At 36.0% G+C, this 14,567-nt stretch overlaps 1 protein-coding gene across 21 annotated transcripts in view; it reads right to left on the minus strand.

Moving 5' to 3' along the window:
• BTRC (beta-transducin repeat containing E3 ubiquitin protein ligase) overlaps positions 1–14,567 on the minus strand; it is a 181,313-nt gene that overhangs the window by 13,570 nt on the left and 153,176 nt on the right. For all 21 annotated transcript variants that reach the window (XM_039331200.1, XM_039331202.1, XM_039331201.1 and 18 more), the window contains 6 exons: positions 11,817–11,913; positions 9,978–10,115; positions 9,328–9,446; positions 6,571–6,820; positions 5,912–6,030; positions 2,778–2,888 (listed from right to left, as the gene is read on the minus strand). In XM_039331200.1, the coding sequence (XP_039187134.1) occupies positions 2,778–2,888; positions 5,912–6,030; positions 6,571–6,820; positions 9,328–9,446; positions 9,978–10,115; positions 11,817–11,913 (834 nt within the window). The remainder of the gene's footprint in view (positions 1–2,777; positions 2,889–5,911; positions 6,031–6,570; positions 6,821–9,327; positions 9,447–9,977; positions 10,116–11,816; positions 11,914–14,567) is intronic.

Genomic DNA, 14,567 nt, shown 5'->3' on the forward strand with positions numbered 1-14,567 from the left:
TTGAGCTCTTGGAAAAGGGTAGGGGATATAAATTTAACAAATACATAAAAAGGTGTCAAATTGAAAACATCCCAACAGAACTGCTTCAAATGTTCTTGGGTGCATCTAGTGGTATGTGGGTGAGCATTATCGTGAACGAACACCACATAGGAAGTCAGCATGCCCCGATGCTTGTTATGGATGGCTGGTCTGAGTTTTCATAACGTTTCACAGTAGACTTCTGAATTGATGATCGAACCACACTCCTTGGGCATCTTCGCATTTGGCAGGATTTTTTATGGCACCACTTCTGGTATGGTGTTGATTCACGATGATGCTTGCCCGCACACCACTAGATGCACCCAAGTTCCGTTGGGATGTTTTTGATCACTCCCCCTATAGCCCAGATTGGGCATTGAGCAACTACTACTAAGGAATTTCAAACCTTGTAAGACGTTATGACAAGTGCCTCAATTTGAATGGCGATTACGTTGAAAATTAATGTAATGTTGTAGTTTTCTAATGTGTATAATAAAATTTCTGTATCTGCGAGTGTCTGTCATTGATAACCAAATGGAGGTTTATTTCCAAGTTGCCCTCATATGTTATTGCATAGTACATCTGGTATGTCAGCATTCTGGTTAGTACTGATAAGAATTTTGTAGATTTTAAAAATACATGTTTTCTGTGGCACTTTATTTATTTGTATTCCACCTTTATTAATTATACAAATAATTCATGGCAAAGAACAACATATCCAATATACCTTTTTCCTCCTTTATTTTCCCCATAACAACAACCCTGTGAAGTCAGTTGGGCTGAGATACTGGTCCAAGATCACCTAGCTGGCTTTCATGTTTAAAATGGGAGTAAAACCTATAATCTCCTGCTTTCTAGCCTAACTAGACCTATGTTGGCTTTCTATAGTAGCTTTCTGATTTGTCTGAATAATCATTTTGACATATAAAATTGCATGCAGTCTCTTTGACATTTTTGCCCAGGTTAATTTCTTTCAAATAACCTGTATATTATTTTGTTGTGCATGTAGCTCTGACTCTTCAACAGAGGCTTCTCTTTCTCTGTTCCAATAGTAAATATGATGTTCTAGAAAGAAGAATATTTTCATCTTTCTAAACTCATCAAAAAGTATAGATGGAAACTCCAGAGTTTTTTCTTTTGGTTTGATGGATAACCAGGAAAAACATGAGACTTTGTTTTTATATATGGTAACATCAGCGAGATTTTTGTATGTGAAGAAATGGAAAGGCCTACAGATTCCCACAACAGAAAATTGGATGGTGAAGTTAATGAAATTGGCTGAGATGGCAAAATTAACTACTTTGATTAAAGAAAAAGGTTAATGTATTTTATGTTGCAAGTGTATCAAAGAAAGTTGAAAGTTATCTTTTCTTATTTTTTCCACATTTTCTTATTCTTTGCATTTTTCCCTTCCCTATTTTTTCACTTTTAATTTTTTTCCCAGTTTTCATATTTTATTTTTTATAAAATTTCAGTAAAATATATATAAAAAAATATATGAAAACGTTAAATAAATTAAGCTGCTCCACACCAATGGGTCTAAGCATAACAGCTCATCTCAGAAAAAGGAAGTTGTGTAATATAAATGTAAAGCACTAGAATAGCAACAGCAATAGTGCTTTACAGCACTCTCTTAAGAGGTTTGCAGAGTTGGCATATTGTCCCAACAATCTGGCTCCTCATTTTACCGATCTCGGAAGGATGGAAGGCTAAGTCAACCTTGAGCTGATCAGGATTGAACTCCTAGCAGAATAATGGGACAACTTGCCACAGACAACTCGCTGAGGCCACCTTGTCATGGCCAACTCGCTGTGGGACAATTTGCTATTGTCCAACTCACCGCAGGACAACTAACCGCAGGCCAATTTAACAATTAAATTTATTTAAAATAAATTAAAAAATATTTTAATTGTTGTCACATTTTTGTCACATTCACATTTCATTTGTCTCTCCTTTTGCAGCCATTCTTTAATTATTCTATTCCACCATTTCTTTGATACTGGTGTAACTCTTGCACTGCAACGAGTTCTCCCGTACCGAGTTGGCCCGGGTGAGTTGGCCATGGCAAGTTGTCCCATGGCAAGTTGTTCTGTGGGGAGTTGGCCCGTAGTGAGTTGTCATAGACCCCCTGCCAGTGGGTAGAGTCAACATACAATACTGCATTCTAACTATTGCGCCACTACAGCACAGTTAAGCTAAAAAACTATTATTTTGGAGGACAGTTTCCAGCAGAATGGCAAGTTAATCAGTCTGTCACAATGAAAAGCTGATTCGGAGTTGAGAATCTACAATGAAGTTGAATCTGGATTTCATAAACAGTTTTGAAAGCAATTGTTTAATGGGCACAAAAGATCAGTAGGAAAATAAGAAATAATAGATGCAATACAGATAAAAATGATATGAATGCAAATTAGATATTTTGAATATTCCAACAATTGTATATAAACATCACCTCATTCTTTTGTTGGTATCACTAATATGTCAATGAGAATACTAAAAAAGTTGATAAATTACAAAGTTGTATTATTATAGCTAATGATTCTGCCAAATTTGTAACATGCTTTCTTCCCATTTTTAAATCTACTACTAAAATGAATCAAATTGTTTTCTTTTTTGCAGTATACATTGCAGGAAGATTATTTTTTGATGAATTGTTTTTCAGAAGGTATTTTTAAATTTCTACTTTTCGGGTTTTAAGTCAGTTAAGGATAAGCAAATAAGGTATTCATGAGATATGTATCTCATCATTACATGCTCACCCATCATAGGCTCCACTGACTATCCTCTTGCTATCAAAACGAATGCATCTCACCAGTTCCTCATGGCCTTCCAAAACCCGCAAACAGGCCCCACACTCAATGTCCCATAACCTGTTGGAACACAAGAGAAATAATCATTATATTTTTAAAATTCTATAATTGAATTACAAATTGCAAATTGAACCTGCTTAATAAACACTTAAGTGAGAGAACTTGAATATATCTAAATTCCTATTTTGTATCCAGAAAATATCAATGTCTAATGCAAAAGCCAACTTTTTTCATATCCAGCAATTTCAGAAATAGGTGATTTTAAGTCACTATTTGAGTTGCTATTAGGATTAAATGACTGACAATACATAATTGAATCCAGATAAATTGGCCAATAATGGCCCATATAAACTTGAGATAACATTTTCATATTAGACAATAGTATATTTTTTGCTGGAAACTGAGTTTGCTAGTGAAAAGACACTGAAATGGGAGCTTCCTCTACAATTACATCTAAAATGACTATTCTTTCTTGAAACATGCTTGTCAACTTGGGTAAACTCTTCGGTTACTGTCAAATTGCATTACATGTGATGATCATGTTTGGAGCTTCTTCACAAGTGTCTAAAATTGCATCTGTTATTTATTAGTGAAATTGAAAGAAAGGAACATATTACCACAACTGCAATGGCAGATACATAATAAAATGATAATTCTTATATCACGTTCTTATGAATCTGAGTATAGTGCACTTAGAATGCTTGTAGTTCAGTATCCACTATAATACAACTAAAAGTTGACTTGTTACTCATATGAATCTGGCATAACAAAATCTATAATTAGGTAGTGCAGACCAGTTATTTAAAAGAGAATACTAAAATTAGGGGTTTGTAATTCAAGTATATAGGACTGTTGCTCTAGGGGAGCAGGTGCTATTATACATTTTATGACCTATGAATAAAAAGACAGTTGTTATACATTTTATGATCCCTGGAGTAAATGGTTATATAACTGACTGAACTAAAAGTATTTGTGAAAAATAGTTCACTTTTACTTCATTTCTACTCTCTGAAAGTCCCCTGAAATGCAACTTTTAAGGTCTGTAAGGTATTTGTGGGAATTTGTAAAAGAAAAAAGAGTAACTAGAAGAAACTTAGTTGTGTAGAGAGATATTCAGGAGATTTTTTAAGCAGATGGAGTTCAGTTTTATTAGTTGAGCCTATGGCAGAACTATCTTTTTGCTTTAATAGTGCTTCTCCCTATAAAATAGGTTTTAATGTTGATGAAAAATGATCAGGATAATTTTTCTGACACTAGGGCCATTCTTGCCAAAAATGCATATAGGGAAACAGTTATCATATCCACTTCAACTATTCTAAAGTAAATATGTAAAGATAGTTTATGATGCTAGCCAAATTTAGTGTAGTGACATAAATTCTGGTAGACTGATTATGATTTTATTAATAGCTCATGTTTGGCCCATTACCTTGCTCTTTCTAGCTAACTCTTAACAGGAACTGTAGCATTAAATAACAGTGTCTAGCCATTCATTCCTCACATTTGGCTCTGGTCACTGAATTCTAGAGAATTAAATTTCATTCTGCTTTTGAGATTTCATGTTGATTCTGTTAAAAAAACTATAGTACCTATTTAAAGAAGAGTGAGGAAGTAATACAGAATACTGAAATTATACTCAAAACATTTACAACCCACTTTCAAAAGGCAAGAGGGATGGAAGGAACACTCTGCAAACAAATGTTTGAATATTAACTCTAAGAAGCATATAGGTCAACTATGTACTCAACCTGATTTCTGCTGAGATACAACTGCCAACTGCAGCAAAATTTCAGCACAAGATTTTTATTCCATGTAAGCAGAAAAATAATTGTATTCCTCTTTAAATTTATTACCATATTGACATTTATATTAGTTTATTTTACTGTATGTGGTACCTCTAGTTGCTTTTCCAAGGTCCACAATATTTAACTGTTTCTTGGTTGGGTTACTACTAGTGTTCGTGTTTTCCAAATTTTAAACTTTTAGGTTTATCCTGTTTGATTCTTTTTCCTAAATAAAAATGATTGGCAAAATCTACTATTACATTTCCAAGATAATAGCATCAAACAAACCTATTTCACAATCTCTGTGATATTAATTCCAGAGGATTACACAAAAAGATGAGCCTAATAATTAGAGTAACCTTAACAATACTTATAACTCAATGAAATGGTCAGCTTTAGACTGCTAGTAGTAACTTTTTAAAATTGACCTTAAGCATCAGTTCAAAGCAAGCTTGAAATCATGTTATGCATGGCTAGTGTAGAAGCTCTATGCCAACACTGGAAAGCACGTTTGTCTATGAAACATGACAAGGATTGGGACATTTCATTGATGGAAAGAAGAATACCTAAAGAGAAGAATGTTTTCCAATAAAAATGGAATCATGATTTACATTACAAGAAAGACTGGATTGGGGAAAAACTTGCACCTGTAGAGAGGCAGCGCATTTAAAATATTAAGATAGCTTTTAAATTAGTAAATTGGATTGAATAGGAAGAGACTGCAAAATTCACTTATTCACTTCCTTATTCACAATCACTTCCAAGCAGTAGATTTTGCCTTCCTATCAAAACCCATCCAATTATCATTTGATCAACATCTCAAAACTGCAATCTTTGTAGTATGGAATGGACTGATGCTTGGATTATTTCCAGTGAAGGCAGAGCAAGTGGACTTCCTGAATCCAGGCCACCTGTTTCAAAAGGGGCTTAAGGACAAGTGCTATGAGAAAAAAATATAACCTGGTAGCTATTAATTGGATTTAAGAACTGTACTAAAACCTTTTAATGCAAATCCAACTTTTTTCATGCATAAATGCAATCTCATATTAATGAGTGTAGCAAATGTGCCAGAAAGTGAGAGAACACGAGTATTCCAAACAACAACTTTTCATACAATGTAACCTAATGCTTCAATTCTAAAATAAAGTACGATAAATACAGAAAAAATCCATGTGCACACACACGTCAAACTAGCTTTTAGTTGGGCAAAATTGGTATTTAGATATATCACTGTTATATGCAGACCCGTTTGCCTTGACTCATCCCCTCCCCAAAAGTCAGTGCTAATCCTATGCTTCATACCTAATTGTATTATCAGATGAACCACTGACAACTAATCTATCTCTATATTGTAGACATGCAATGCCTCGCTTGTGGCCATTTAAGGTACGAACGAACTCACAGGTACTTGTGTTCCATACCTATAAAAGAAGCACAAAGAAGAAAAATGATTATCTGGAAATATTACATATACAATTGGTATTTGTATGAGAAAGATTTATACTGATAATAGAACCAGAGTGATGGAGTGGTTAGTGTTGGATTGGGATTGAGTGTAGCAAGTGATTAGAATGCAGTGCAGTGGTTAGAATGCAGTACTATAGGCTAACTCACTGTTCACTCCAGGAGTTCAATTCTGAGTACTCAAAGTTGACTCAGCTTTCCATCCTTCCAAGGTCGATAAAATGAGGACCCAGATTGATGGGGGCAATATGTTGACTCTGTAAACCGCTTAGAGAGGGCTGTAAAGCACTGTGAAGCGGTATATAAGTCTAAGTGCTACTGCTATTAAGGAGAGTGCAATAAATTGTGACTTAGTTTATGGACTGACTTTAGGACAATGACATATTCTTTCAAATCTTACCTATTCACTGTGTTCCTTAGTTAAAGGTAGAATATTAATGAAAGAAATACAATAAATAAATACATATTCAAAATCATACTGATTTCAAGGTTTGCACCTTTATAGTTCTATCCCCTGATGCTGACACGATGTATTTGTCATCAAAGTCTACCACATTGACGGCTGCTCTGTGTCCAACCAGAACCCTTCGTAAAGTGATATCTGTTGGGGAGGCCATGTCCCACACAGCAATGGAACGATCTTTAGAACATGTCACCATCATCCCATTATTAAAGCGCAGGTGCAGTACTGCTTCACAATGATGGATCAGCGTGTTGAGCATCTCACCAGTATTTACATCCCACACTCTGGAGTTCATGACAAAAGAGAAGGTGGAAAAAAGAAGACTATGAGTTTTTCATAGTAATTATAAGCTTCCTATCACTACATGATGTATCACAAATGTCCTGAAAAAATGTGTTACATGTCAGCCTTTAAGCTTACTTTGAGAGGAATAGTTTAAGTAGCATGTGTGAAATTAAAAAGAAATACAATAAAATACATTCTTTATCTGAATAATATTGTGAGATAGGACATTCTTATATCCATTTTAAAAACATAATCATAAGTAACAAAGGACATAATCTGGTCAACACTGTATCATGAACCTTTGACTAAGCTCATGTTTGAATCAAATTTAATTTTTCTATTAATCATTTGGGATAGAGACCACCAAATTTAAAATAACCCTACAGTACTGTTAATACCATACTGACTGAACAGGGCAAATGAAAACATTTTTTTAACTAAGTGGTTTGATATATAGTGTTTCAAGAACTTCTAACTTCAGAACAAATGGTGAGTTTCTGTACTTGTGGGAATTATGCAGCATCTGAATGCTTCTCTAGAAGTTATTATTCTAGAGCAGAAATGTCAAACTCGTGATGTCACGTGATGTCGCACAACATATCAGGACGGTTTTGCCATTGCCGGCAATGGGGTGGGCGCGGCTTCCAGATGATGCGTCTGGCCTGTGGGCTGGCAATTTGACACTCCTGTTCTAGAGCTTTTATATTAATTTTAAAAATTATTGTAGAAAAGAATATGGGCAACATTAATAGATGAAAAGGATCTTCTGTACTTAGTGATTTCTTTCTTTTCTTTTCTCCATCAAGTTTCCAAAGTGGATAGTTTAACAATATACAGAAATTTACACAGGAGGAAGGGCAGACAATAGATGCAGACTGCCAGTGAGTCAAACAGGCTTTCTTCTATTTTCTAAATTATTGGCTATAGAAAAATTCTAAATACTTTAAGTGGACGATTAAAATTGCATGTAAAAATTGAATTCTTTTCTTAGTATCTAAAATATAAGTATCTAAAATTAGCATATTTTATAGCCTGCTGTACATAAGCAAAAATTTATAGATTCAGTTAATATGCTCACATTTTCTTAAGGATAGTTATATTTATGTACACATATGGTGATATTCATTGTTAAGTCTGAAATCCAGGATTTAAGCTTCTCATTTTCCAGCTTATTTTAATAAAAGCATGTGACATTTTTTCCACCTTTATAAATACCTCCTGTCTTTTTTGTTTCAGAATGAAGTTTGACTTGAGGAACCAATGCAATCAATTCAGCATAGAAACTGTACCATACTCAGAATTGTAAGCCAAATAATCTCACAATTCAAAATTCACTTTAGACATGAACTCGCTAGAAAGTTGCAAAGAACTCTTCTCTCGGCCATATCCCTCTCCCTAATGCCTCTCATCATCTACAATATGGGGCTAACAGTATTGTGAAAGAAATACACATGATTCTATTGTTATAAACACATGAAGCTTCTTAGATTCACTCATGCGTGACAATTTCTTGCTTTGACTGAACTGAAGTATAGGTAGTTCTTGACTTGCAATTGTGATTGGGTTTGGAATTGTGATCACATGATCACAGAACACTACAACGAGTTATAAGTATGAGTCAGTTGCCAAGCACCGGTTCATGATCACATGACCATGGGACTGTGGGATGGCTGGAGCTCCAAGGACCAATTGTAACTACAATTCATTCAGCATTTTGTAACTATGATCAACTGCTGAATGAATGGTCGCAAGTCAAGGTCTACCTCTAAGATTACCACAATGCATTATAAACTATAAAAGAATACCTATGTATAATGCTTGGAAACGTTAACACAACTCATTAAGTACAACACACAAGTAAGATATTATACAAGTACCTCAAGTATAGCACTGGAAACCAGTTTTTGGATCATAAGTAACAATGCTTGTCTTAAAGCTACAGGTGGTTCAAGGTTTAGGTATCTTATAGACTGCTTGCTCTTTTGCTTTTTTTTTTTTTTTTGGAAATCAGAAACTACTGGGGGACAACATTTTCTCAGTGTTAGTTCTTAAGAGGATACAGATGTCTCCAACCAAGCTTTATTCATAATGTGATCATTTTTTAAGCATAAATTACAATCTTTTATGGCATACCAAAGTTTTTAGTGACACTTAGCTGGTGGAACCAATATAATAAGTAGATAAATGTTTGAGCTGAACTAGGGAGACTCAAGTTCAAGGCCCCACTTGACTATGGAATTCACTGGATGACTTTGAACTACTTATTCTCTCAGCCCAACGTACCTCCAGGAATTGCTGTTGTGGGGATAATTAGTACAGGTGTAATAGAAATGCAAATACCAATACTAATAATTCCTTTAATTTCTTTTATCTGTTTTGCTTGTTGGCAGCAGACTATATCAATAAAAATGTTCACTCTAATTAATCACAATGACGTAGGCTGCCATGGTGTTTATATTAGTTAGAAAGACAGAATAAATACATTTTTAAATAAATAGATAGCTACCTGACAGTGGAATCTGATGATCCAGTGATGATTACTCGCTCGTCATACTGGAGACAAAGGACTGACCCAGTGTGTCCAGTCAGAATCCTCTTGCATTCTAGGGTATTTTTGTCCCAGATCTAGGAAAACAACAGAACACTAAGATTTTATCACAAAATAACAGACTGTACTGCTATATTGTCTCTTCTGTTTCCTGCAACACAGCACTTTCTTTACTAAGGCAAACAGAACTTCTTTAAGTAGCACACAACACACTTTGTATTCCACAGGCACTTTGGAGCAATATAAACTATCCTTAATATCTCTGTTTTTAATATGAACATTGTATTTACTCTTCTCATTAGGGAACAGAAAGACTTTAATTACTGAAGGACCAATAATATGGTTAGCCATGAATATAACACAAGAAAATGAAGCTGATATTATAGATGTATCCTCCTTATTTGAAACTGATAAAAGAAAATGAATATATTTTTAAGTCAAACTTGCTGAGACAGGGTATGGAAGCTAGTTTTTCCTCATGCACTTCTTCTTCCAAATTAAGTTACACTTCACGTTCTTTTGAGGAATAGGTCAATTCCATTATTATGCTGGCATTCTCTTACAGAATAGATTTTGTATTCCATAATTGCACACCAGGGAACTCTCACCTTGATAGTATTGTCTCGTAGACCACTCACTATTTTCTGGTCATCATACTGTAAACAATAAACACCTTTGCTAGTTTCACTCCTGCAGTGGATTCTTTGTAAGCTGTGCCTTCCACAACGCCAGTTTGATTCTATCGTCTGGGGAAGAGAGAAAAACAATTTTAAAGTGTGGAACAAATATCATGGAAATTTTACATTGCTACACTCATGGGACAAGAGAAGAGGCTTTAATGCTGAGCCTATTTATCATTAGATACTCTCAAATGTTTCCCCTCCCAATCTTTAGCTTTCACAATGTATTAAATCCTTCTAAAATTTCACTGTCATTTCTAAAAATCAAAAGCACCAACTATCAAAAATATAGTATTGTTAATGTAGGGTATGCATGGAAAACTGACTTTTATATACTTTTAAGATCCATGTCCTTTCTCAATACCTGTAGTCTTAAAAATGTAGAATATAAATGAAATAATAAATAGGGAATTCGACAATTCTCATATTTTCCATTTTTTATTTACAATAAGCATGGAAGAATTATTGAAGTACATCATTTATATAATTTTATTCACAATTATAAGGTTGTTCTGGTTATATATTTCTAATTTTCACTCCAATTCTAAATTAATTTCTTAATACTAAAGTAGGAGTCTGGAACAAATGCTCTTCTTGGTCTTTGAGTTGCATGCTGGGGACCCCAGCACAAAAAACGGACAAAGCTAGGGCAAACTATTATTGTGATTATTTTCAATTTTTAATAATTTGCCATATTGACATAACAAAAACAAAATCTGAAACATTTAAAGAGGCTTTGAAGTTGCACCTATTCACTTAACATTTACCCAGTCTAACTCCAAGAATGCCTGAAGTGAAAAATGGTCCAAGTTATCTTCTTGTGACCTGGCCATTTGGAATGAGACAACTCAGTGTGGCCATCTCGCTGCAGCCATCTTGCTGTGGCCAACTTGCCACGGGACAATTCCATGCTGGATAACTCAGTGCGATATTATCCACCACTATTTCTTCTACATTATTTCAATTGACAAAAATAGAAATAATGCAGAAGAAACAATGGCGGATAACATTTATCACACTGATTTATTTTGTGTGGATTGTCCTGTGGTGAGTTGGCTGCATGAGTTGTTCTAGACCCTGGCCATTAGTAATCCGTCTACCAAACTACCTAGTTTTAACCTGCCTCACTCTGTCTGGACAAAACTGAACAGAATTAGATGCGACACAGGAAGAAATGTCTCTGGCCTCTATCAATGGGGGTGGAAAGATTCCCGTTGGTGTGACTGTGGTGCTGATATGCAAACTATTAACCATATTGTGCAAAACTCCCCATGACGTGCGTTCTCTGGTTCTTTAAAGACGATTGCCTAGATAGCTGAATTGGATATCCAGTTATGAGGCCGCTGCCATAGCCCCAAAGAAATTTTGTACATAATTACATGGATTGTGTGTACATATTTACTTCTCTTTGCCAAGTTTTCATCATAAAATAAAAAGTTGCACCTAAAAATTTGAGAGGCCACAGATTGTGTATGTCTGGACCAAAGTATCTGAACACTGTGCAATGAATAGAGATACTAATTATAAATTGATCTAGCCTACAAGATATATAAGTGATTCAAAAGCAAACTAATGCATGTTTATGTGAAGTAACATGATTTTTAGGAAAATGTATAGGCTATATATTCCTTTTTAACTCTATGCAAACGCATAAGACATTTGGCTGGATGTAGGAAAGTCACAGCAGCATTCCAAATGAGCCCAAATTAAGGATTTATACCCCATGCTACCCAGCTACTTCCTTCATGTGTTTCCTCTGATTCTTACCTCTATATCTTGTATAATTTTGGGATAAAGTGCTCTGTAGAATGAATTTGGTGGTATTATCCCATCAGGTGGTTTGTTTCTAAAAATATATTGTCCCCTTAAAGAAAGATATGAAATATTATTAATTTCAGTTGTCTAATTTTGTACAAGGTTGTTTAATATTTCAAAGATTCCAACTGCTTGGTAAAGAGAAAGTTTATTATAAAAAAATAGAAAAGATGATTTATTTTCCCCTTTAATACTGCCTTTTGTAATGGGGCAACTGCACCAGGAAGAACATACCTAAGCACTTTTCTCAGCAGATTATGAAGAAAAAAACAAAGGAACTGTTGGAAAAATACCTACAGGTGTCAGTTTTGATAAGGAACACAACTCTGCTAGTTGTCACTGGACAATAGGGGAAATAATTTGCTTTAGCGTTAAAACTAGTGCAGTAGGTCATAAATGCTTTAGGAGAAAGTTTCAAAACTTTCTTTCCACAGAGACTTTGATTTTCTTCAAGAAAACTGATGAAACAAAATGCATTATGGATGCCAGCTTCCAAAGGTTAAATTCAGTGATATGCAATGTGTGGTGTGTAGATCTTATAAAAGACCCCAGCACTTTCTTTTCAGGACTGCCTCAAAACTGTATCATTGAAACTGAGGAACAAGCTCCCACACTATGGCAACACATGTTTCTTATTTTAAAATAAACAAACAGTACAAGTAATTCTTGACTTATAAGTACATTTACATTATTGAAAAACTGCACTTATGACTTGTGCCTGAAGTTTATGGCCATTGTAGTACCTCTCTGGTCATGGGTTCAAAACTCAGGCAACTGGCAGCCTGCCTGCTCTTATGACCACAAAGGTTTTCCGTCTCCTCAACCCACCTATTTTTCCCATGTCTGCCCTATGGCCATCCTGCACTCTATCTTGTGAGTTAGCAAACGGCCTCAGAAAACCGCAGCCACCCCAGCCCAGTCCCAGCAGTTGCCCACATCACCCTATACTCTGAGATCCCTACAGCCCTGTGCTTCGACTGCACAGCTCATCTTCTCCATTTTCTTGTTCCTGCTGCTGCTGAGGCATGCTTGGCCTGGCTGCTGGGCGGAGGTTCAGCTGCAGAAAGAAAGGAAAAAAAGCCAAAAAGCACTCCCTGAGTAGCAATGTGCCAAAAACACGCTTTGTAAAAAAAAAAAGCTCCTGGAGTGGGATGCACCAAAAGGCCCCTCCTTTCTATATTCATAAAAATCAGCCATGGATCAGGATTAGAAAGAGAACAGCTAGAGATGAGAAGGCCCCTCACAAGAGGACTGGAAGCCAGGTAGATTTTGGCAGGGCAAGAGTTAATCTCTGAAACACCTCTCTTGCCCATCGTTCCACTCTGTTTTCCTGGCTACCAGTCTCATGGTGGATGAAGCAGTAGGCTGGAGATGGGCATGATACATGGGACAGCATAAGTTCTTGGCATGAAGACCAGGTGAAATGAATGGGCGCTGTCATTAAACTCAGCTGATTGACGGGTGCTTTGAAGTCATCTTTTCCAGCTCAACATCAAAGAACAGAGATCAACTGAAGAATGTATGGCAGGGCAGCTATGCCCAAAGCGACATTTTGGCACACTGAGCTCCAGAAACTTTTTACAAAAGAGTATTTTAGTGTGTTGCCACTCAAAGATTACTTTCAGCTTTTTTTTTCTGCATCTGAAGCCTAGCCTGGCCCAGCAGTCAGGGTGAGCCAGGCATGCCTTGTCAGCAACGGGAGCAAGAAAATGAAGCTGAGCTGGGATGATGCAGCACAGGGCAGCAGGGGTCTTGTAGTGCAGGATAGCAAGGCTGATTGCAGGTGGGATTAAATTGGTGTGGGACACAGGTTATTGGAACATGGCAAACAGCTCCAGAGCCACACTTCTGAGGCTGCTTGATGAGTCACAAGGCAGAGTGCAAGTTGGCCAAAGGGCAGAGATGAGGTGAGACAGGTTGGGTAGGGTGAGTTGGACGCAGCTTCTTACCTTACTAAGGCTTGGGGCTGGGAGTGATCAGGACCACGATGGCTTTGACTGGCATAGGTAGTCACTTAACAACCCATAATTCATGATTAACAACTGCAGTGGGGCATGCTGGATTGCCATTGTATCAACATACGACATCAATCCCAGTCCCAACTATTACCTCTATTACCATAGGGACATTTGAATAAGAGATCTTAAAATGAGAGTGACATCAGGAGAGAACCTTGGTGAGCAGCATATTCTTTACAGTACAATTGTTTTGAGGCCAAGCTCTATAGTAAAAATTATCAGTCAATTCACACAGCCTTACAAATACATTTTAATGGATCTTCTAGCTATTGGTAAATAGCATGGTTTCTTCTTTGAACTGATCTGGTTTTGGAATGAATGTGTTTTAAAGAGCAATGAAATCAAATGTCTCCAATGGCATAATTTTAAATATATTTCCATTTTAAAATTAAGAGGTTACTCAGTACTGTGCAGAAACAAAGAACTCCGCAATGGACATTTTTATGTCTGCAAAATTGAGGTGGACACAAATCCGTAAGTACAATCCTGGCATCTGATGTATGACATTTAAATCTCTACTCTCCCTTTTATAACTGTCTTGTAATAATTTGCAGACCAGTTTATTCCACGTATAAATCTCTTCCTTCCTATACCCTTTGAAACTGTATTAAGAAGCTTCTTTGTACTTGAGATGATCTGACCCATGCAAGGTATCCTGTTTAAAAAATTACAAGAGTGGTAAAAA

Source organism: Crotalus tigris, unplaced genomic scaffold (assembly GCF_016545835.1).
Source record: "Crotalus tigris isolate CLP2741 ecotype Arizona unplaced genomic scaffold, ASM1654583v1 scf7180000024434.2432810, whole genome shotgun sequence".
NCBI classification, from domain to species: Eukaryota; Metazoa; Chordata; class Lepidosauria; order Squamata; family Viperidae; genus Crotalus; species Crotalus tigris.